Source organism: Pseudopipra pipra, chromosome 7, assembly GCF_036250125.1.
Source record: "Pseudopipra pipra isolate bDixPip1 chromosome 7, bDixPip1.hap1, whole genome shotgun sequence".
Lineage (NCBI taxonomy): Eukaryota > Metazoa > Chordata > Aves > Passeriformes > Pipridae > Pseudopipra > Pseudopipra pipra.
The window spans coordinates 31,917,376-31,943,496 of NC_087555.1; the positions used below are offsets into that span (position 1 = coordinate 31,917,376).

At 36.9% G+C, this 26,121-nt stretch overlaps 1 protein-coding gene across 2 annotated transcripts in view; it reads right to left on the reverse strand.

Moving 5' to 3' along the window:
• DPP10 (dipeptidyl peptidase like 10) overlaps positions 1 to 26,121 on the reverse strand; it is a 480,022-nt gene that overhangs the window by 211,695 nt on the left and 242,206 nt on the right. For both annotated transcript variants that reach the window (XM_064661527.1, XM_064661526.1), the window contains exon 2: positions 3,603 to 3,717. In XM_064661527.1, coding sequence (XP_064517597.1) covers positions 3,603 to 3,717 — 115 coding nt within the window. The remainder of the gene's footprint in view (positions 1 to 3,602; positions 3,718 to 26,121) is intronic.

The window sequence follows — 26,121 nt, forward strand, 5'->3', positions numbered from 1 at the left end:
AAAAAAAAAGAAAAGTTGATTTAAAGGTAGGAGTGATTTAAAGGAACTGATCTCTAAAAATCTACCTATCAATATTTCAGTATGTGCAGGTATGTGACGAAACTCTGAAAACATGAAATAGAATACAAGCAGAAAAAGAAGGATACTTGTGTTATATTTATACTGACATATAAACTAAATGATGGCATCTCATAAACAGCTATTTCTGTTTATGCACCGGCCACTAATTCCCAACATAAAGATACATTTATAAGATTATTCCCAAGGTATTTTCTTTTGTTTTGTCTTAAATACTTCTCAAGCAATCAACTCCAAATATTACATAAAAATAACTAGATTAATAATTAAGTTGCCCCAGAGGACAAACAGGCTCCTACTCTGAAACTCCCAAGTTTTTCCACACTCCAGTTCCTTGCTTTAACAACAGTAACCTCATTCTTTTGTATCTTCATGCACTTTCTTTAGCCTAGCACTTATTTAATTTTGAAGAAAACTAGCAGGGATATTTGCCTTCTACTCCCAAGTACAGAGCAGTGTAGCAATTTCTACTTGATGGGTGCAATGGGGTTTATTTAATGCACTCCTTATTCCACAGAGATTCACTTGTTGAGCCCCAACAAGTGGTTATTGGACTGGGAGTTCATTCAGATTCTGCCACTGATGTCTTACATCACTGAACTGTTTGGCCTTCCATTTTTCCATATCTTTGTTGAGAACACTAAGATATTTATAAAGATTCCAAGTATTATTATAGATTAAAAGCAAGATAAAAGGTACCAAAATATTACTAATACTGTCGGTACAATTTACTAAAACCACAACCATAATTACAACATAGATGCTTCAGACTTGAACAGAAGCTATAAGTAGGTCAAAATACATCTCTTATTTCAACATAGTTCCTGCTTCCTGTTGTATATTCAAGTTATATTTCATGTAACAAAAAAATACTAAAAAAAAAAAAATACTAAAAAAAACAACCACACAAAAAAACAAACCAACATCAACAACAACAAAAAAGCAAGAATTTTCTTTTAGTTTTAGTACCAATTCCATATTTACTGGAAGCTAGAGCCTCTTTGAAGCTTTTTGCTTAAAAAACTTACACTTTCTTTTAAAAACTTGCTATCCCATATGGAAGCATTGATCTCTCTACTAAAAAAAGGCAGGAAAGCTGTTGCTCAAAGTTTGAGAGAAATGCAATGACAGCTGTGAGTGTACACAGACATAAGAGTTTCTTATATTGTGGACAAAACAACGTATAAATAACTGTAGGCAAAAGAGACATTCCTGTTGTATTTGGCATATCAGTAAACACACTTTTGCCTCAAAAAAAATACAAATGAAACAATCAGGCTTCTGAGCAACAACGATCTGAAATGATTATCATCTCCATAAAAAGAAGCAGTACGATGTACAGTGTTTAGGGGAATTTACATGAAATCTAAAAAGCACCCATCCATACAGGCAGAACTAAATAGGGAAAGAACTCTCTGATGCTCAAAATGGTATTAGAGATAATAAGCAATGCACTCTGAAGTATCCCAAGGTAACACAGGACATAATTCCCCCTATTTCACTGAAGATCTAAATTCAGACCTATTATATTTTATGAGAAGAATTTGCTAACCCACGTATTTATGTAACAGATTAGTGGCACCTTAGAACTGAGCACCTCCCAATAGCCAGATGTGTGATGGGCTCCAACTTTCTCCTCTCCTCAAATGCAAAGTGATCTTACATATATTCATGACAAAATAGCTTCAGCTATAGTGCTTAGTACCTGCCAGCAGACCAGTAGAGTATCAAAATATTTTCTTCCAAGAATATATTAATTAATAATGAAAGTGAAGGGGGAACAGCACTGATTAGGGTCAAAACAGGGAAAGTAGCTGTCCTACAGTGTGCCTCCAAATCTTTCTTTGGTAAGCATTTCCAACCTGCAATAAAGCCCAGTTTTACAGACCTAGATCATTCTGGGAAAAAGGTTTTTATTTATATCAAGCTTTACAGCCTCTATGGAATATCTTAGAGCATCTGAGCTGACAGAACTAGTTTTCACTCGCATGGCTTGAAATGAAATGTAGGTCCCAGCTTATGCAAGTTTACAAGCAAGCTCTCTGGATTTTGAAACAGCCTTGGAGGTGTTGTAATTCGCTGAGCATTTTTAACATATTTAAAAAAAAAGGTTAACATTTCCCTAGGTTGTTTATTCTTTTTCCACAAGTGCCTTCGAAGACTTCAGTTTATGTTTTTTACATCATCAATAATTCTCTATAGGTATAAGAGCCACAACTGATCTTTATTATTGTAGATTCCAGCATAACATTTGATTTTTTGCAAGTCTTCCAAAAAAGCTACCTCTCCTTGAAGCAGAAAACAGTCTTCTGTCTTAAAGTGTACCAGGAGACACTACCATTTGCTCTCAAAATCTCTTTTCTGTTATTCCCTGAAGAAACTCCTATACACTGAGACTACAGCAGAACAACTTTGCTTTTATTTTTCTCAAGTGTTCAACATGGAAATAGGCAGTCACTTTGGACAGCACCAGGCATATGTAGCAGATATTTACACAAAACAGAAGAAGCAGAATAGTCCATAGTATTCCTATGTACTGTCTCCAGCTGTGTCATTCCCTCTAACAAGCAAAGTTTTTTGATCCTTTTGCATTCAGTCTCATCACCTTCCTTTCAAGCAGTAGTGATCTACTGCTGTACTTGTTCATGGACAGACACAGCCAGCATCCCTTGATGATTTAATCCAGTGACCAAATAGTCTGGAACCATTATTTAACTAAAAAGTACTTTAATAACCCTTTGGTTTACACAACTGGGGCACTTCAATAGCAGAACATATGCTGAACAATATTTACCTTCTAGGCATGCCAAGCAAATCAGGTACTTTATGCTGTAACTTTAAAACTGACAAAAGAATTCAAAGATATTTTTTCTTTAAAACTTGTGCAGCATTTCCTTCTCAGGTTCTATGATATAGTTAAATAGTTGTTGATTCAGTGGTAAAAAGAAAGTCTTTGGAAAAATAACTATCATATTAGAACCAAAAAAAAAAAAAAAAGGCATAATTATTTTACAGGTCTAACTGCTCTTTTAGTCTAATACTTGTGCTCTCCCTTTTTTTTTTCTGTGACTGAACCATTCATTTCCCCTATTTGTTTTTGAGAGAAAGAAAAGGGAAGAAGCCTGTGCATGTACATATGAAAGATGCATGTTCTGATCAGTGAGAAGTTTCATTCTGGGAATTTGTTTCTAATGACATGCAGCTTTCTCTTAGCTCATCTGTGAATCTGAAACTACAGCCCAAGTGACAAAATCTTAAAGTCAGCTCACATCTGCTGGAGCTAATGAGGATTGCTTGTAGCCATCCCAAGGCTGACACAATCCTAAGGACCTATTGCCAAACCCAAGTGCTTCTGCTCCACAAGGCCTCCAGTAATCATTGAGTCCCTACAGGCACAAAATTTGTAGTAGCCACAAGTTAAAAATACCCAAGGGCAAGAGATACTTTAACAATTATATGTCACTTTTCATGACTGCATTATGAATCATACACCTTTAATAAGATAAAATAAAGAAGTAGGTTACCTGGGGTTAAAAGAATGACTGACATAGTGATGAGTGAACAAACAACTAGAATCACCAGGAGCGCAATAGCAATTCCCTTCCAGTTCCTCTGCGGAGGGCTGTTACTTCCAAGTTCCTACAGGAATGGAAAAAAATAAAATAAAAGGAAAAGACCATGTTTCACAAACATACATTTCTAGAACTATTAGTGATAGGAAAATTGCTCAGTGCATACTCATAACCACAGCACGGGAGGTGCTCATGATCCCTCCCTGGTCCACAGTACACAGAGTCATCCAAAGGTGTGTAACTCTTATGCTTTTTAATAGATCCTTCTCTTTTTTTTTAATATATAAATATGTAATTTTATACCCCTAAGAGAAAATCAAATCATCTGATGCAAGCTGTCCAAAATGCAACCTGTGTTGAAACGTGCTGAACATAAACTTCAGGACAGTATCACTAGCAGTTTATAAGATAATTACAGAAATGAAATGTAGCAATTTACTGTAATTCTACCTAACACGGTATGGACCATAAAGGTTTAAATACACATCCTTTTTAATGTACACTATTAAACTTATTTGTAATAGAAAACACTAACAAAACTGCCTGAGGCTGCAAGTATTCCATCTGAAGCTACAAGCTCTTTTTCCCTATACAGTAAATCAACTGTTAACTGCTCCCCTATTAGTTATAAAAAAACAACAGTAGCTTATAACAAATGTTAAATGGATGCTTCTTTAACTACTAGTGCACTTAAACCTACATCCTGTGTGGTTACACGTTTACCTCCTGCCAAGCTCCATTTAAGTTTGTCAGTAATAGCAATACATTGTCTGTGTTCATGGTACAGTTTAAGACCAAACAGCATGTAAACATCTAACAACAGAATGACAAAAATAGTACAATTGTTTCTTACAACCCTAACTTTCCCTCGCAGAAACCAATATTTTTTCTATCTATATCTCGAAAGCATAAATGTTTCTCTGCCACAATTACTCGTATCTTTAGTATCACAAAACTAAATGCTAAAGCAAGATTGTGAAAAAAAAACAAACCTGGGAGGAACTTGTGAGAAGATCCTACTTCATCCTACTTACAAAGGTGAGGTATTTATACAAGTGCTCCACAATCAACACAAGCTCCCACTAAGCTCCAACTAAATACCAGGTGGGGTAAAAACATGGCTTTAGCTCACACTTGCCCTTTAGTTCACAACAGCATGTAAAAGCTTCTCTACCCCTCCCACTGCCAGGACGTGCACCAGCAGAGCTCTGTGAGGCTGCTTCTCCACTGAATGCACAGGGAATGACTGCCACGAAAGATGAGAGATTATGTGGAGTCTCTCCTATTTGATCCTCAATACTGGTTTTGTTAATCCTGTGACACACACCGAGAATGTTCTTTCATCTTTTCCACTGGGCAAAAGGGCAGAGGGATGAGGACAGCCACCTCAGCCAGCTTATTCTATGGGGATGACTAAGTTGCAGGAAAGCACGTCCTTGTTCTGTTTTATAAGCTTCTAAAAGCATGTTCAAACTTTTTCACATATGCATTATTTCATTTTGCTTTTCTGAGTTATAATCATTGTGAAATGGAGAAGTCTTAACAAAAAGAGGCAATGATCTTGTGACTTCTTAGCTGACACACATAACCTCAACACCACACATCGCCCACAACAGCAGCTCCAACAGTGTCTTTAACTTTTTAATATTTTTTTAGCCACTCAGACATTCATTTCTGCCTGTAAAAGCCACCTTCTCTCCCTGGTCCTGTTTTCCAGGAAACATAAGCAGATGAAGGCCAGTCCCTCTGACATTGAACTCTGTGCAGCTTTCCCAGGAATCATTGTGCAGAAGAACCTGATTACCACGACCAACAACAAATCTTTGATACCAGAGGGTTTTTAACTGAAGATCACGACTCCTGTCCTTGGCTCACAGGGGAAAAAATGGTGTAAGAAGGAACTCCTGGCATTCGTCTCCATTCTCCATCCCATTGCCCCTGCTTCCCAGCCCCCTGCCAGCCTGCCTGCTCCCCTCATTTTCTTCAGCTCTTTCAGATTCCCTCCCACCCTGTGAAATATAAATTACCACAGCAGCTTCCTGACTAGCCTTAAAGACCAGGTTTTCAAGGCCTGCATGATGGCTTCATGAGCCTCTTTGGTGATCCCAAGGATATGAGGATTGCATGGTTCAATCCCTTCTGGACAGCCCTGACCACACTGACATTGAAGTGATCCGCAGCATTTTCATAAAAATACAGAACTTCTGTGTCCTGCATTTAAATTCATACCCAAGCTATTATTTTACCTTAAGTAAGAATTATTTTAATGTTAATAGCACACTCTAGAAAAAACAAACTTACTCTAAACATAACAGTATTAGCCTTATTTCTGTGACGTTTGACAGATAAAAGAACTAGCAGCTCATAAAACCAAGTGGTGGTGAGAAAACAGTAGTTTCCCTCTGAGCATCATGAAACTCTATTCCAAAGGATTGGCTTAAAATGACAGAAGCTGGACAACTTGATGAATGTACCAAAGCCTCTAAAAACTGTACCAAGTCCTCATTATTCAAGACATTCTTCTCTGCAGACATGAATATTGTTTAGTTTCTAAAAATAAGGCTTCATTCTAAATACTTGTGCAAATTTTTGCAACGAGAATAGCAAACAGTTGAATCAAGTATTGAGCACACAAAGCTTACAGGTACCCACAGTGAGAAAGAAGAGAGCTTCCAGATAGCTGAAATCTTGGAGACTGGCATACAAAGAACTCAACTTCCATTAAGAATAAAGTACTTTGTTTCAATATTTGGATAAAATGTATGAGTTGTATCAAGTTATATTACAATTTATCAAAGGTCATGATGTTGTTTTGATATTGAGTGACAACATTCTTGTAAGACATTTAAAAAGTTATTGTACGCAAACATATATATTTGATGAAATATTAGAAAAATTATTATAAGGTGAATTCATAGTACAATTAGTATGAAGGACATCTGCAATTAATTTTTTTTATGTTAATGAATTCAGCTCTTGGACTGTGACCTACAAAGTTTTAAACTCACACTGCCTTTAAATATGATCGTAAGCAAAAGGCAGATAAATAGATGTTTGGACTGTGGCAAGACAGAAGCTGTCCTTTTTGAGACTGATTAGAAGATAGAGGCATTCAAAAAGAAACATCACAGAGAGCCACACAATGAGAAGGTTTTGACATCACAGTTTCCCTGTAACTGCAAACTACCACATAACAACTGAACACACAGATGGAGATTTAAGGATCTAACCTGCTAAACAGGCTCTTCTATTAATGTGGCTTGAAAAACATCAACTCTTGAATATGGTGGTTTATATATAACACTGTTATATTATTATAGATTTTACAATCTAACTCTAATGAATCAGAAAATGGCTGCTCAAAGCATAATGCAATTGCAAGTTTTCTCATTATTTAGAGTAGCTTTTTCACAAACCATTTAATTGCCTTGTTGCCAAAAAAAATCCTTTAATAATATATATTTCTGAATGTAATTTCTGACTAATACCTTAGTAAAACACAGCCACAAAGAGAAAAATTCAATACTGCATGCACAAAGAACTGTACACCAATGTTAGAGAACCTAATGCCTACTCCTGCCAAATGCTAAAGAACACATTTACCAAGAGTTATTGTTCACCAACATGAGGGAACTCAGCCCATATAGCCGAATGGACATTGTAGCCTCAGAGACTAAAGTTTCTGCTTTGTGATTGTCTCCACTTAATATCTGTTGAAAAGACCCCTAAAAGAAAAGACTGGTCTTAAAAACTATATACTACAGGTATGATATAATCTTACAGAGGTTGCAAACTCTGCAGCAGTAACCAAACAAAAAACTAAAACAAAAACCTTCAGACTGGATGTGAGGGATGACAGGTTGAGGCTGTCAAAGGAAAGCATGAGTCATCTCAACCCTTCAGCATCCCTCTATGTTAAATCCCATTCACCACTGCAAAACAAGGTATTTCAGTAGGAAATGCTGAAAAAAATAAACCCAGCAAACACACAAAGAAAAATGTAAGTCAAATATGCTGAAGCATTTTTCTCTCTCCTTTTCCAGGCTGATTTCCAAATATATCCTCCCTCTCCAAATAGAATTTACAGACTGATGAGGAACTAATTCACTACAAGCATAAAAACCTTTTAAGCACTAGCAAGATACAGCTTTGAATATCACAATCTAGGGCACAGAATCATAAAATGATTTGAGTTGGAAGGGACCTTAAAGATCATCTTATTGCAACCCCTCTGCCATGAGCACCTTCCACCAGACAAGGTAGCTTAAAGCCCCATCCAACCTGGTTTTGAACACTGCCAGGAAATCCACAGCTTTTCTTGGCAACCTGTTCCAGTGCCTCCACTGACACAGTGAAGAATTTCTTCCTTATGTCTAATGTAAACATGTCCCCCTTCAGTTTAAAGCCATTCTCGCTTGTTCTGTCACTCCATGCCCTTGCAAATAGGCCCTCTCCAGCTCTCTTGTAGCCCCTTTAGGTACTGGAAGGTGCTCTAAGGTCTTCCCAGAGCCTTTGTTTCTCTGGGCTGAACAGTCCCAAGTCTCTCAGCCTCTTGTCACAGGAAAGATGCTGCAGCCCTCTGACCATATTTGTGGCCTCCTCTGGACTCCCTCCAAGGTGTCCTTCTTACACAGCTTGGTGTCATCGGCAAACTTGCTAAGAGTGCCCTCGATCCCACTGCCTATGTCATTCTAACCCTGTGGTAGAAGGCTGTTCTGAGTTGTTGTTCTCTACTTTTGAATGAAATGCAAGTCATGAAATGTAGATGTTTCAGCTTAAAAAAAAAAACAAACCTGCAAAAATACCTCCATAATAGCTGTGTGACTGTAACAAGAAGATACGTCCCAAGTTCCTATTACAATAAGAACGACAATGCGAAACTAAGTTCCATTAAATGTATTGCATTTGGAAATATTTTTTATCCCTTGACATGGAAAAGGAAGTGCATATTTTAACTTATATTGGGGATATCAATTTGGGAAAAAGAAACTCTTAAAATTAAGAGATGTACTATCTTAAAGAAACACAAAAACCATCAAATATTTCCATATTTTTACCTGAATACACTTACAGTCTTTCTCGTAAACAACATAACAAAAAAAAAAAAAATCACAGCTTCCTTCCTAAAACTTATTGACTTGTACAGTTTCATTGTTAATCAATGAGGATAAAAAGTCTAAGACATATTTTTTCTAGCAAACATGTACAACTAAGGTTGTTGTAAGACAACAAAAGGTTGGAAAATATTGGCGCAACCTGCTGCATTAATAAGTCATGTTTTTGAATTATCTTAATAGCATTTTCCCGATTTCTTGGAAAGCTATTTGTGTAAAGCACCATACAATTTCTACAGTGGAAATAATGACAGAAGCAGTAGCGACTTCCTGGTAGAAGTAGGCACATGGAAGGGCATTGGCCTGGGGACTACAAAGTGCCTCTGCTAGGCTTTTCTAGAAGATGCAGGTTAGTTAAAATCCAGCATCTCTATTGGGAGACTTTCAGAGACAAGCTAACCCTGGGAGCTGGCTTTAAGTAAACTGCTTTTTCTCCTAGAACTACCTGCCCGTGCTGCGATTGACTCAGGTGATAAATGGTGAGATGAGTCAAATATAGAAAATATGCATTTTTCTTTAAAAATTAAGAACAAGAATTCAACCAGTTTGTGTGTAGAGCTGGGTACAGCTCAAAGTGAAAGCAGAGATTCCGCCCTTGTTTCTGCAGTCTGGAGTGAACTTTACCAGGCTGAAGTGTTTGGTGGTACAGGTGTGCAGATGCACATTGCTGTTTGCTCTTAGACTGTGGGTATTTGGAACGGAAAATCCACCAGCACTGAGCTGCAGCAGTGTCTGGTGGTTGCCTGGTTTTGTGTTGAGGCATGGAAGGTAGACGAAGTATCTCAGCTAGAAGACCTATGGCCTGTAGCAGTTTCTGCCAGCATAGCATCTTCTGAAGCCTTGAATGAATAATCTGCTCTTTCTTCTGTCTTTCGTTTTTTTAATATACTCTTGCTGTACTGTCACCAGGACAGAGCCTACAGAGGAAAGCACTAAGAATCACAGCCTTTCCTTATTTTGGCAAGAATTTCAGGGGCAAAATGCATTAGAGAGGAAAAGCAAATGTAATTTGCTTTGCAGTAGGAATGAGAATGAGTCTCTCTGTAGCTTAGATATATCACAACAGTATCACTTAATGACTCCTCCAGCATCTACTTCATTAAACTCTTACCATTTGCATTTCCCAAACATGAAGAGAAGGTGATAAATGAAAAAAAGACAAATAGTTTCATGTTGCATTTCAGGTGTTTTAAAAGACAGACTCAAGAGACTTACAACAGAAATACTGCAGTCTTTACAAAACTCTTTATAGAGCTGGTGATATTAAATAATATCTACCCTGGGTGTGCAGTGTGCTATTTGAAGGGAAATTACCCCAGCAAGCATTCTGATTTTGTGATCAAATGATTGTGTCCATTTTTTTCCAGCTGTTTTTGACTAATCACATGGCCTAGATGTCAAGAGAGACTAAAAGACAGATCCACAAAGTGGCACAGAATAGTTATAATACATTTGCATAAGTACCTATCATTTTCATCCCTCATGTTCCCTTTACAGTTTGCTGTGTTATAAGATCCTGTTGCTCCAGTTCTTATCTGAATGATTATGGCCACACAATTACTTTCCTCGGTCAATATCTTTATTCATGAAAACATTGGCATTTCTTTTCAGAGTCATTGTAAAATGCCACTTTAAGAGGAATGCAGGACTCTATCAGCTCTGTGGATAATCGGCATTTTAGAAAGAGAGCAGCTTGTTAGTAATTACCCTGCCCAGAACAGGTGCAGGATTTGGATATGGGAACAATCTGTCTTCATATTTTTATTTTTTGGGCTGTGCTGGTAAGACAAAGCCCTCCTTTTGCAGAGCCAACCTGAAAACAAACCTAGACCAAAACAACTAAAACAAACCAAAACTCACCTCTTCTAAGCAAAAATAAATTTAAAGAATAAATGTGCACATATAAGTCATTCTGAGAAGTGTCGATCACTCACACTGGTTATTAACCTTGCAAAACATTTTGTGCTTTCTTTCAGCTTGGTCATTTTTGTTCTAAAGAGAGAGAGATTTTCCCTGGACCTGCAAGTGCCTATTCATGAACTGAGTTTTGGTAATTTGGGGTATTTTGGAACAGCTTTGTCAACAACCTTAGTTCCAACTGCTCACAAAAAAATATCAGAAACATTTATGGAATCTATTTAATGTATTACAGCCAGCATTAAGAATACATTCCACATCTTGCCATTCATTTTTCATTGTACCTTGTAACATTTGCTTAAACACAATGAGCTGGCTATTACATTAGACAAACAAGTAAAAGCATAACTTCTAAAGCATTCTGCCAAAACCCTTGTCCAAGGTCTAATCACAGCAGATGAGTTTAAAATTTTGGTCATTACTCATGCATGCAATACATACAAAAGCAGAGAGATGGGTCAGCACAACTGATCAAAACAGTGTGGCACATTCACAAGTGAAAATCTGTGGCCCCCTGCTTTTTTTAACTAACACAGCAGTATTCACATTTTCAGTACAGAAAAACAAGAAGGAGGAAGCAAAGGAAATACGGAAAATGCAGGTCATGGAAAATACTGCTATAAGGACTGTTGAATAGCTGGGGCAGAGAGAGACTTGGATAAAATAACAATGGATGACAGAACTGGTTTGTATTTGAATTAAAAAGAACAGTCACAATGTAGAAAAAAGCTACAGAAGGCAAGGGAATTCCTTTGGCTTTTGGGAGCTGAGTTGAATGCAACACACTTCTATGAAGAGCTATAATGCAATGTAGAGTTACTGCAGCATTAGAGGCAATGTTATTGAGCCTCAGGATTTCAAAGTTATTATCCCTTTTCATCCTGTATTCACAATCTTTTATAGTTTGTTTCTAACAGTTTCAGAAATAAAAATACTGTATTCTTTTTCCAACCCAGCATAAACACTTGGAGAGTTAAGGAGAATAACAAAGTTATGACAAGATGTAGATACATGAAAACTACAGAATCCTTACCAATAGGGATTTCTGCATGTAACAGAATAACAGCTAATGAACCGCTGCTTTATTAAACAAAACTATTTACAACACTCTTCCAACCTCCCCTGCAAATCTCATCTCCACACAGTTGGTTGTCAAGAGGAGTCACACACCCTTTTGAGGGTTTCAGGCTCACCGAAGGCTCTGCTGTGACTTCAGGTTATGTTCCCTGTGTTCTCATCAGACCAAAGCTCCAGTATTCCCACCATGCTACTTCTTCTTTTCCTCACAAAAGTCTCATCCTGAAGCTAATGAGATTTTTGTCTGATTATGAAAAGGTATCTCTGCATCTTGAACACTGCCTGCAGGATTACATGGAAATACAGCAAGTATTTCCAGTAAGCCCACACATTGTTAGCATCTAGAGGAAATCAACAATTCATTTGCCATAATGAAAGAAAATTCTTAAAGTATTTTACTACAGCAAGTAATGCCAAGGACAGAAAAAGATGACAGAGCAGCAGACAAAAACATGATTTTACTCAGGTTACTGATGTAACAGAAGTCTACATAAATACTGGCACAGTCATTTATGGTCAAAAGGGTATTTTCACAGTCTTGCTGATCCTAACTTTAATGAAATGTCACAAGATAGTAACATATTTCTTCCATTCTTATTATCTTGAAGAAAAATCCCCCACTAAGTAAAATACTATTTTTCAAAAAAAAAAACCCATAAAAAATACATGAATACAGGCTATACATGTTGCATACTCACAGATTTTTCTACAGATATAACAACATTGTTTGATGGAATTTGTCCTTTTCATTGCTCAGAAACAGTTATACAAAGTATACCTGATTGCTTAAAAAAGTTTTTAAAATGTATTTTTATTTCTCAATATATTTGCAAGGTCCCATAAGAGATGACTTTTAAAACTGACATCATCAGTTTTGCCATTAATGTCCAGATCTGCTTGATAACACAATATCACACTTCACTGAAGGTTAGATAAACAGGGAAGGTTACTAAACTGCAGTAATGTCACAGAAGTCATACTCAAGTTTATGCCACATAATTTTACAATTTAAATTGAACACAGTGTCTGTATATTTAGTGGTATGAAACTGAGCTCTGCACTGGTGCATGACTTTCAAGTAAGAGCACTGCTAGGTTAGAAAAAACCAAAATTGCCTTTTGGAAAAAAAAAGCACAAAATTTGTGTTCAGGTATTTGTACCCACACTTAATTCTATGCCATTTAAGAGTCCCGAAAAATGGAATTGCAAAAACTTTTTTTTTTACATGACTGAGATTAAATCAGGAGTTGTCAAAACACGGAACACATTTTAAAGGTTATTTTTGCAAATTTACATCAATATTTTTCTATTTGTTTTCAGATTTACATAGAAGTTACTTAGAAATAGAATAAGTAATTTAAATCCAAATTTGCCTTAATAAGATTCTGTGTGCACATACGAATGTACACACATACACATATCACTGAATATATATACAGTTAAACATTATTCAAGGCAACATTCCTATAAATAAATTAACGTGTAAATAAACCAAAGAGTGTCAGTACCAGAAAAGGGAACACTGTAATCTCTGTGTTTAGAGGGATCTGAGGCAGTAGAAAGTTAGGTGATTTTTCCAAGGTTGTGTGAGAATGGTAAACCAGCATCTCTTTATGCAAATATTTGTGAACAAAACTGTAGCAAACAACATTATTTCGCCAGTATCAGTGGATTCTATTTAGAAATTTATCGTCTGGTTTTTCACAGTCCACTTCATGATTAAGTTACCTGCTTTTCCAAAAAATGAAATTTTATTTAAAGCAGAGGAATACTATGATTCTATGATCAGAAATAAAGATATGGCTTACTCCTGCATTTTTTAGGGAAAAAAGGCCAGGGAATTGATCAGGAAATTTTTAGATTTAATACAATATGATATATTATATATAATTAATATGTGTAATAACTCAGTGGAACCATGACCACATTTCACTTAAAAACATTACATTTTTCATACACACATACACACACAGAGAGTTTGCAAAAAAGCATTTATAGAAAGACAAGTCAAAAAAATCATCTCTTTACATATCTTCCACTCAATTAAAAAGCAAATGCAGTACTAGGAGAGAAAAAAAAAATCCTAAAAAAAAACTAGGAAAAAAAAACAAACCAAGCAAATAAAAAAACACCTTATCAGGAATTTCTTGGCTATTTTACAGGATTCATTGATTTTTTTTTTCAGTATACTTCCAGATAATGTAAAACTCCAGCTTTTCTCCCCTGTAAATTCTTCTTACCTAGTGGTCAGCCCTATCTACACATAACACTCCAAAGGCTCTTTATCCATTACGTTTCATGGGGAAATGTAAACCACCCAACAAGGTATTAGCTCTTGATTGGTCTAGAGAAAATGCAAATGACTCATGGTGAGACAAAGTCCTGTCTTCTTCTCCAGGTGCTAACTGGGGGGTGACACAGTCTTCCAAGTGGCCATCGCTCAGAGACTGGCTGGGCATGGAGCTGCCTGTGGGAATCACAGAATCCATTAGGTTGGAAAAGACCTCCCAGACCATGGAGTCCAACCCATGACCAAACACCACTTTGTCAACCAGACCATGGCACTGAGTGCCATTTCCTTAAACACCTCCAGGGACGGTGACTCCACCACCTCCCTGGGTAGCCCATTCAAATATCTAATCACCCTTTCTGGGAAGAAATTCTTCCTAATGTCCAAACTAAGCCTCCCCTGGTGCAGCTTAAGACTGTGTCCTCTTCTTCTATCGCTAGTTGCCTGGGAGGCAGGCAGTGATTTCCTTTGCATCACTTGTTTTATTTTGTCTTTCCTCCACTTATCCAACTGTCTTCATCTGGACCTACAAGTTCTCTCTTCCTGTTTCCACCCTGGTCCCACAAGCAAGCAGAATGAGCAAATGACTTCATGATACTGAGCTGTTGGACAGGTCAACACACCACAAGCATGTGTGTCCTGTTCTCACAATGCTCTCCTGCATCTACATTTAATGATTGCACCACCATGTTATCTTTTATTTCCTTTCACTGACATTACATTGTAGCTGCCCCCAGTACAGCAGGAAACTGAAGCCTCTCTGAAACTGAGCATAGATTGAGTCAAGATGCTCCTACTGACAAGCTTTTCCAGATGTTGTTTTTATTGAAAACCAAAGAAATGCATAGATACACTAAGGCCTGCTCTAGTAAAGTTTAGACATTCTGAGAAAGAACTCAAATGATTGTAGGGATAAATAATCCGTTGTGACCATCCAACTCTCAGAAAAAGCTCCTGTGGCAGCTGGGAAGTTCCAGCCCTGCAAGGGACATACAGAACTAAGTAGAGAAGGTGCCTAGATCTGGTATTTGTGCAGTTAATAAAAATAAAGCAAGATGGAGAGGAAAAACAGAGGATGACCCACAAGAAGACATTTTGTCATTCCACATGGAGTTTCTACTTTATGCATAGCTCTGTGTTTAGCACAGCTGCATAAAGAACACAGAAGAGCAAAAAACTGTATTAGTGAAGCTTAGAGAAAGGTGCCCAAGGCCTTTGCCGGTTGGGGATTAGGTACTGTATTTTCATGCAGTATGAAATAACAATAGTTGAGTTATTTCTCGTGTCTAATTTACTATTTTCTTTAAATAAAAGATATCTCTTCAATGCACAAAAACAGCTCTGTCACTGAATTTTCCATTAATGCACTGAAGGTAATTTGTTGTCTACAGATCCAGTACTCACAACAGATTCTCAGCTCAAAATCTCTGCTTGGCTTTGAGCTTTAATATAAGAGCCAAATAATTCCTCTAGATCCACTTCAACAGCTCCTACTGAAATATCTGGAGGCAGAGGAAAATATTTGACTCAAATGAAGGTGTTGGGCTACCAGACAGGCTATAATACTGTGGTTTTCTTATATACACTTCAAGAGATATACTGTAGGCCTTAAAGGAAAAGGATTCTTGCAATACTCCATGGTTCTCCAGATTAAAAATTAAAAAAGTGTCACCTTTCATTTCCTTTTTCTAAATACTTGCTTGTTTTTTAACAAGAGTGAATGAACATACTCAGTCTGTCCCCTAAAACAAGCTACTAGAAGTCAAAATCCAGGCCTACATGGACAAATAATCTGAATAACTTATTAAATACGTTACAAAAGGAGTTTTCCCAGATTCATGCCACGCAAAAATGCGTTCACTGGTAATCTTGAATGTTCATAAAATACAAACTACTTTCAGAGCAAAGACAGGAAAAAAAAACCCAAACAAGCTAAAGCAAACAAACCACCCAAAGAACAGTAGTGTGGATTTTATCACAGACAAGTGATAATGATTAGCAAATGTCTTTTCAAATGGGTGGAGACCTAAAAAAAATTATTTTTTAGCTAATTCATAAAAAAGAATTGTATCAAATGTGTCGATGCAGTCAATACCTGACTTTCACAAGAAAATTTCCTTCTTTCCATTTTTTTTTATTCTATGCCTGTGGGTTTTCTTCCTTTTTTCTACAGCTCATAGTACCGTATGTTCCTTATTCCCTGTTGAGTAACTGAATAATCTTTTATATCCCTGTCTCCTTGGTGTAAACAATTTATGAAATTTTCTGGAAGCAGCTATATTACAACTTATGAGATTACAACTTTAGGCAGCTCTAGCTGTTCCCACAGGATCGAAATTTTGAATAACATTAAAACTACCCCCAAGTGATGAAGTCAGCAGCTGGCTACATGCTGCACCCGTGATTTCTGACTACAGTGGCCCTTGAAGGAAGCAACTCCTCAAGTCAAGGAGTGTGGAGACCTGCAACCAAATCCCCATGACTCTGCTGGGTAGAGGGTATTGAAAATAAAAATAAAGTACTGAAGTAGCTGTTGTGCAGCACACTGAGTGGAAAAACAAAGCCCAGAGACCAAACTCCAACCTTTCTAACTTCCCCAGTCAGAAGATAGTAAAAAAACCTCAAAACCAACCAAGGGCAAAACAAACCAAAAGTAGCTCTGACAAAACTGACTCTGACACAAGTTGGTCTAATGGACCAGTTTGTTCAAAAATTAATAACTCTTCCCTTCTGTCCCTAGTGTAATTGGTCATCACAAGCCTCACAAATAACCCCATCACACCTTTTAGCAACAGAGGACCCAAAGACATTTTTCTTTGCAGAGTCTTCTCACCTAGACTTTCTTGGAAGTAAATAGGGACCGGACACTGATTTTTTTTCATGAAAACTAGTGTCAGTAAAAAGCTCAGCTTTTAAAATCAAATCAATCAGTAACCTGGAGTCCTATTTCCTTTAATGTTTTCTACAGAAGTCTTTGAGGGCAAAAAGCATGGATTATCACACATTTAAAAGTGAAATAAAAGTAATAATCTCATCAGTTCATCAAGACTACCTGTCTACAACAGAATAATCTGCAAAACAACACGATATTTTAATTTCATGATGTTTCAACATGATGTAGAAAGACAAATTGAAGCAATATATCCCATACAAAAACCTTTGAAGTTTCTAATCCAGTATAGTAAGAACTGCATTTCTACATTGGTTATATTAATCTTAATTAAAATACATCAAAATGGCTTTTTATGTACCATAGTTGGAATGTGGTAAACTGGGGCCATTTTATAAGAGTCATTCTTCTGACCTAGCAAAACAGATCTTGATAGTAATTATTCCATTATTTCCACTAGAAGGAGAGTATACATACATTATTTTATTTATACATCATACTGCAAACAGGATTTTGCTACAAAATTGAAATAGGACATTATTACTTGATAATTTTATTACCTGAGTAACGTTATCCTGTGCAGTTAGGAGTTACAAGCAGAAAGCTGGATTGTTCTTTAAGTAAAAATGGAAAAACTGAATAAAAAAACTAGACATCTGAAAACATCCCAGAGAATAAGATAAAGTGTCGCAATGTACAGCTACACCAAGAGTAATTGCATATGCCAGCTTCTAAAACAAGAAGCTACTAAAAATAGACACATTAATTCTTCTGGGTGCCTTTACCAAAGTGGCAATCAAAAATTGCAGTTTACCCAAAAGCTGCCTATATACTACTCGCTATCTACCAGGAAATGTACCACCCCGTTTGAATAGATCTATGTCAGTAGCCAATTCACTGCAAGACACTGCAATAAGAATGCTTTATTTTCTGTTTTCCATGCATTCCCTGTGGTTATTAGTTGCATATTTAGGTAACCCTGTAAGTGAGCAATGAATGAAAGAAACCCTTGGTGCTTTTGTTAATAATTTATTTTAAGGTTGCAACTTAAAATATTTAAGCAAACCAAGCAAGAACAGGGCATAAACTCTTTTTAAAAAAATAAGACCCGTTCTAGTTCTGTCAGCCACCCAGTAATTACTGCTTAATGTGAAGGTTACAAAGAAAAGAAAAACATATTATTCAGATTACAAATAAAGCTATTGTTGTTGGGCTAAGGAGAAGAATTAAATCAATCCCTCAGCTACAGCCACTTTATCAGGAAGGGCCCACAAGCAATACTTAGTTGTTCCCCTTATGACCATGCACATCTTCTTGTGCTCTAAATTGAAGGTGCAATTATTTGTGCTCTGACTGCAACCAGGTTGATTTGCAGACTTCGTCAGGTAATTAGGCACGCAAATGGAAGAAATCATTGGTACAATTAATTGTGGCTCAAGTGTAGAAGACAGTTCCTGAAATCCTTATCAGACAGGAATGTACAGGTATGAGGAAAAGCAAGTGGAAATTCAATCACCTCAAACAGCAGAAGCCACCATGTACATGTACAGCTCTGCCTCCCCAGTGATCCCTTCCTCTGTGACTGGGTTTCCAAAAGCCTCATTCTTACGAGAAAAATAAATGATAATAAGGCCTCTCTTATCTCAGGGGAGAATGTCTTCGTGACCCACATCTATCCTGATGCCTGTACCTGATCAGCCAGGCAATGTCAGCTAAATCAAGGGCAGATCTAGGTACTGCCAGATGGCACTAACACACAAATGTGTATTTAAAGAAACGATGATCACATTTTCAATTATATATCTGATTTTCAATCATACACCTTTTATGGGTCACTGTCTTCTGAGATTACAATAGCAATTTTTATACCTAGTTTAGACTGATAATCACAGGATGGGTAAAATTTCATTAAGTATAATAAATGGTGGTACATTCTACAAAATGCTAAAAAATATTTTGCTTGTGCTAACTCACATAGAAACACAGGCACCTGCAGCAGCCAAAACATCACCTGTGTTCTTTTCCCCTTCAGTTCATTTTGCTTTCTACAAAGCTCACTCCACAAAATTTGCCTACATCACAGTCTTGTATCAGTTATAAGGAGCTCTGAGCCTGACTGCAGTTTAACATACCAGGTGACATAGATGATACAAGGTCAAAGGAAAGTAAAATATATGGAGTATGGAAAATTTCCATCACAGAAACACCATGATTATCTCAACATGAAGAGCTGCAAACTGTGACTATGTAGCACATTTCCACTTTTTTTCCTTGTTTACAAGTTTTCCATCTCAGTTGTCAGCTTTCCATCTATGTCTATATTCAAACTGGTATCATGGGGGTTTTATACCAAAAGAATGGAAAATTTCAGTGAATAAAAAAACCTTAGAAGACAAAACACATACACTCAGAAATTCAGAATTTTGTAAGACTGGAAAATCCAGGTGCCTAAAGCTTCATTGGAAGCAAAGCATTTAGCACAGTCATATTAATGTACCTAGAAAATACTAGTAAGCCTAGAAAGAAAAATAAAATAGAAATCATCCAGCTGAAAGACTGAGAAAAATCACAACTGTGGTCTATTCAGTCCTTCAAAAATGAGATGTTAAAAATGACTACCTGAGGTGCAATTACTACCAGTAGTTTTTAACAATTCTTAGATTCATACCATCTGGCTTGCTGCTTTACAACACACAAGCCAAGTTCAGCCTGCAGGAATATCTACTCAAACCATTTGAACTTGGCCACTACGGTTTTAAGACTTCTCCTTAATACTAAAATCTTCACTAACACTCAATTCCTTCAGAAAATCATTTCCTTTATTCTGTTTGGTAAAACTGGAATTATATTCAGAGAACATTTGCTATAGCAGTTGCCTGAAATTTCATTCCCCCTCCCATTATTCTACACCTGCTCTTGGTTTTGTTACTCCTTACAGTGATAGAAGAGAGTTTATATTATCACCATTTCTTCAAAAGCTCTTCACTCCCTCTCATCTTTACCTTCCCAAGTTTTACAGACACTATATAACTCTTTTCCCTTCCACAAGTCTCATTTTCTATGCATTAGAGTTTTACTGTCTAGAAGTATAAGTAGTTCTATTATCTACAGTGACCATTAAGAACTTGAAAGGTAAAGCCAAATCACTCTGCTTTATCAAATGCTCGTGGCCATAAGAATAACTTCTAAAATTTCTAAATGCATATAAGCACATAGAGCTTTCTTTGAAGAGAACAATATTAAATAAGATTTAAGTAAAACCTCTCATCGCCAAGCAATGTTGTGTTGTGAAGTTAATTCATGGTCAAGTAACTACATTTTATCCAAAAGAAAAAAAAAAAATCTTTAAAAGTAAGATCTCGGCATCATTTTAATGGTCTTCAAAGTTATAATGCCTATGAATCTGGTAAGATTGTTTTAGCTACTCCAGCAGAGAGGCAAGGCTGACTTTTACCTCTGCAGCTCCTCTGGTTGTTAACACCCATGCAAGAGAACCCAGCAGTTAGTCCACTACTGGTGTGCCCACAGCACTCCCTGAGTGAATTAACCAGAGTTCTTACAGAGCCTTCTGTACCCCTGCAGTGCTTCAAGCATCTACTGCACAATGTAAAGACAATTTACATTCTCTCCAAACACCTGGTTACCTCCAGGATTTAATGCTGCAACATTTATTAGCTCACATCAAGAAGGATTTGTCAGAAATAAGTAGCACTGCCAATCAAACAAAATCCTCACAATTCTTTGCTATTGTGGACCAAACCCTTTTCTGTCAATCCTTTCTTTTGAGCTAACATTGTATTTTCTGAATGATGGTAGCACATTACATGTCTTTGCAATATTTAAAAGGAAATACGACATTACACCAAAACTTTATTCATCCACAATAAACATCTGCATAACTAAAATACAAAACCACTAACCTGGAAGGATGATAGTCCTTCACCTTCCCACAGTAAAAAGAAAAATTTCAAAATGTTAAAAATGAAAATAAGGAACTTAAAAAACATAAATGAATAGTGGATCGACCTTGAGCAGATGCCATAGGTACAAATCAAAGGTAAAAATTACACTTGAATACAAGTCATTAATTTGAAAATAATTTTTAACACCAGGTTTGGGTGTAGACTGTTCTAATCCACTACTGTAACCTAAGATTTTATAAACTTAAGGTTTACTTTTAAGAGGTAGATGGGAGAATTATATTATTATGCCAGTTCTAAGTTACAATGAAGAAAATCATGCTTTTTCCTAAATTAAGTTTTCGAATTTGAGTTTTACAAATTCAAAAAAATTCTCTCAAAAAAATTGAGAGCTTCACAGAAACTTCAGAAGTGCTTCACTTTGTAATCCTAAGAGAGGAGTAAAACAATTCATGTTTATAGACAACCAGCTCTTGTTTTTTATTTTTTTTTTAATGTGAGTTACTAATTTTGAGTGTATATTCTGTATTTGGATTGTAGCTACTTTGTAAGGGTTCATTCATTATGAAGGAATCTTGCAGAAGAATGGAAGGATCTCAGGCCTGGTTTAAAGTCCTCGCCAATCTCTCAGGGTAAAGCTTTTAACAGCACCTAAATTAAGTCTCTTCATTTCATGACTTATTTTACTTCAGTACCAACAGTTCCACTAAAGTCCTATAGTTAAAGTACTATAAAAAGAACTGCATTTTGATATACACATAGCACCATGCAAACCTCCCCTAAACCACCTGGACACTGTCTCTCCAAAAACAAAAAGGAAGCATAAAGGCAAATATAAGTATCAGTTCAAAATTGGCTTTGAGCTAACACAATACTTTCTGGATTTATTATCCCAGTATACAATCGGAGTAGATCTGTGTACCTGGATAGAATCATTCCTCATTAGAAGACATTAAAGAGGATCAGCCATTCTGCATATCTGGGAATCAGTAATTAAACCACAGCACAGAAAACTGAACTGATGGACACAGCAGTGGGATAAAGCCTCTCAACTGGAAGCCCACAGGTCCACAAGAGCTGTGTGCCCAAGTGATGAAGAAATGCTGATTTGTCTTGAAAATGGGTTCGTATGAAGAACAGCAACCTAGCTCAGAGGTGAAAAGTGTCTTCTCACAGTAGAAAGTCATCCCACAGTGGAAAGTTATCAAAATATATATTCTGGATAGAGACAGTATATTTAATTTAGTGAATCTGGTTTAATGGACATACAAACACTTTCTGCATATCAAATAGAAATATGTGTTTAAGTTCAAAAAAACCCTCAAAACCTTAAAACTGAGTGTAAAAGCATTAAAACGAGTTTAGCAAGGATGCCATTTTGCTGAGAGGCTTGAATCCAGACTTTTAATGCATATAGTTGTTTTTCTTAGTAAACATTTTTCCAAGGTAAAATCAATTCTATAGTCTGTTTCTTCAAAGCGATGCTTCTAACTCCTCTCACATGAATTTCCAGATTACAGGCATCCTGGTTTCAGGTGTGATAATTTTATTTTAGAAGAGTGATTGGAGACACTCTGAGCCTACTCAGACGGGAATTCTTTAACTCCAGAAAGGAAGAAGTCCCAGAGTCGCTTCCATCAGTGCATGTACATTAGCAAGGCCATTTTGAGGACAAAACCTAATTATAATTTTGACACAGTTTTACCTTCAAAACCAAACATGAAAGTAATAGTATAATATGCCTCATTTCCCCTGTCTATTTTTTTCTATTTTAATTTTCTAATTTTAATGAACAAAGGCACTCCAGAAGCAGATTCATTACACATAAAAATAGACTTCACTCTTCAAATATGACCTTTTAATTAAAATATAACAGATCATTTAAAAAATTATTTCAAGAGCTGAAAACATTAGAAATACAATTCTTTTAAAATTATATAAAAGAGAGAAATAGTGGCCAAAGTTACAGACACTTTCATTCTCAAGAGAAAACTGTTTGCAAAGTGAGTGGAGGACACAGCATATCACAGTTACACCATTTTATGCTGAACTAAGGCACGAGTGAAAGTGGCAAACAACAAAACCTTCAGTTCCTGCCATTACAAATCCACACACATTTGCCGTCTGTCTTCTTGGAACAGCTTTGAATGACTTTCAGAAGAAGGAGGATGACAGTCAGAAGACAGAGTGGTGGTGTTTTCACCATTACAGTCAGAGTATCATCCTAAACATACGTGCCATGGAGCATTCTCCATCCCTGGCTCAGAGTAGGAGCACAAAACATTGCTCAGAAAATATTTAAGAAGTCAAAGCTGCTTGAAGAGCAAGTTAGAGTTCAGAGGCAAATCTGCTAAGGCTCTACATTTTGACTCGAAAACTGTCACAGTAACCCTTCACAAAAGACAGATCAGTTTGAAGTGCTGGGAAGGGATGTTAGTTAATAAGCAACAGATAGTGTTACAAATCAGAGAACCACCCATACGACAGAAAGAACAAGTGGTAAAAAAAAAAAAAAGATACACAACAGGTGAGGTCTGGCTTGAGGGAAGACCCAACTAGGTTACTATGAAAATTTGTTCCTGGGGAAAGCCTTTGAAGAGAGGCTGAACCACAGGGGAGGAGAAGCCTAGAGGCTTCTCCCTCTGGCTCCTGCACAAACAGAAGCTGTGCAGTCTGGGATGAAACGAGCAAGTGCGTCTTCACGGATGCTGGATGCCTTGTAAACAACAGTTTCCTCCTGGAAACTTCGCTATTTCTGCACTTCCTGACAGAAAGCACTACCTAGCAAGAACAAACAATACAGCTGCAACTACAGAAACATGAGGTGAGCTCTGCTCCCCTGGAGCCACTGAACTCCCCCAGATGACTGGATGCACGCCTGCAGCTCACTTTCCTTTGATGTTCACTCAGAGTTGGGCAATTTCCATCATCTCTACAGACAGTGATACCACTACCAATCCTAAACCTGGGCATGTACTGAGCAGTCTACCAATAAGAATGATCTTTTATCTACCCCAGAAGTCTATAATGGATGAAAGTCTCTTTCTTTTTTTCTGTTCTTCATGGCAGCAGTGGAAGAGACAATTCATAACTACAGATGTTCTTCTATAGCTAAGCCAGTAATCTACCTCACATCATGCTGGTTGTTCACATCACTGAAGACAGTATAATAAAACTCAGCCCTCTCAAACCTTTCTCCCACTAAGAAAGTTCTTTTTATAAATATTTCTTTAATTTCAGTTTAACAAGGGATCCTATTACTCATCTGCTTCACATCCATACTGACAGATCTACGTGAACAGATATTTTTATTAATTTTTTCTCTATTAGTTCTTATCTAAAAGATACATTTTTCTTGGGCTGTTGGCGACAGAGACAAGATAATATGAGGAGAATGGTCATGTATTTCTTTCCAAACATTCTGAATTCGCAAACTTAAAGAAAACTTTGTGGGTGCTCTCCATGACTATGGTTTGCAGGGCAAAGAGATGCCCAAGAGCACAGCTTTTGCCAGAGTCCACAGCACATTTTGAAACAAAATTTTTTCAGTGACTGTACACTGTCTCTTCTGCCTGCCAAATCCAGTGGTTTCATTAGGCAGAAGGTAACAATTCACACGGCATTTCAAGTTTCACTATTTGTTTCGTGACTCACGGTTACTCAGAGGAGTTCTGATCGCTGCACTTCAGATGCCAACATGGACCAGAGCCAGCCTTAAAAGAATGTAAATCTGAACTGCCAGAGAATGACTAATTAAATTCAGAGGAAGTTGATTCAAAAAATTTTTGAGGTAACATTATTTTTAAAACTGCCTCAGTTAGTATTCCACACACATGCCCAGGATTTTATATATTACCAAACATTAAGACAACAACAACTTTTGAGAAGGATTATGAACAGTATGAGTTTTCACAACAGTCTCTTTCATTTTCTGATTGCAGAAAAATGAGATATGCAAGAATTTCTTTTTCTTTCTTCACTTCAGCAAGTGTTCTTGCAATTTCCTGGAAATAATTCTCTTTTTGCAGGTTACCATGTATCAGTCTCTTATTTCAGGGTTAACTGCTACTTCTTGACATTAAATAAAGACAGAAGGACAGAGCTGAAGATTAGGGTTTGTCCTGCTTCAGAAAGCTCTGTTACAGCATGCATCTTCACAAGAATATTAACTAGGTTTGCGTTATTTTTTTACAGCTTCTTAACATATTTGGCCAGGGGCTGATTTCAACTGCAACTCTGGAGTAGCAGCACCCAAATCACAGATGATTCCAGAGCAGATGAAAGCCAAACTGAGCCCGCTGTTTTCTTAAGCAGAGCACAGTGATGCACTACACAGCTCACCAGGTTAAGGTACAGGAGTCACCCAAATATAAATTTCCAAGACAATGATAAGTTCCCCTCCAGCAGCACACCTCATAAAACTTTTCAAGGATTTGTGGACTGACACCAGCACATTTTAAAGAAAAGGCCCTACTGAAGGGATCATTACAAAAGGCTCCCCTCCTCGATGAGGGCTTTGCTGATAGTGAGACACACCAACTACCTCAGGCAGAGAATATGGGAATTGAATCCTAAGGTAGGACTCTATATAAATCATCTTTTGAAACTGTGCCCTTGATGATCCCTCAAAGCTGCTATTGCTTTGGTTGAGTAAGCCCTGAAACCTTCTAGAACTGAAGACCTTTACTTCTGTAAGCTCTTTTCATACAGTACTTTAACAAAGAAAGTTTTTGAAGCAGACAATTCTTTATCGACTTCTTCACACATTCTGAAATGCTCTCTTAAATTTTATGGATCTCTCAAGATAAATGAAGCACCCTTTCTGGAATTTAGACAACAGAAAATGCCTTACAATTCCTTAGATGGTGCTGAGGATTGATACATCTCTATTTGAACAAATAACAGTTTGTTATTTGTGGTAAACCTGGATTTGGGTTATAAGTTTTCATCACAACAATGAACCAAGCATTACTCAATACCAATAATCTATTTTCCAAATGTTGGGGGTTTTTCCTAATAAAGTCTGGTTAAGCTTCAGTGCTTCACCTGAATCCTTGTGCATTCAAACTTTTCTTAGGGCATGAATGTAGCTCCAAAGCCTCTCATTAAATGTTCTTTCAATGATGTTTCCCATGCATGTACAAAGATGAACTGTTACTTGCAATGTTTACACTCACCACATTTCAGTAATTTTAAGTAATAATCTACCTGTTATACAGCATCCTACAAAGTTGCCTTGGTAATCACCACTAAGGGTTTCTAT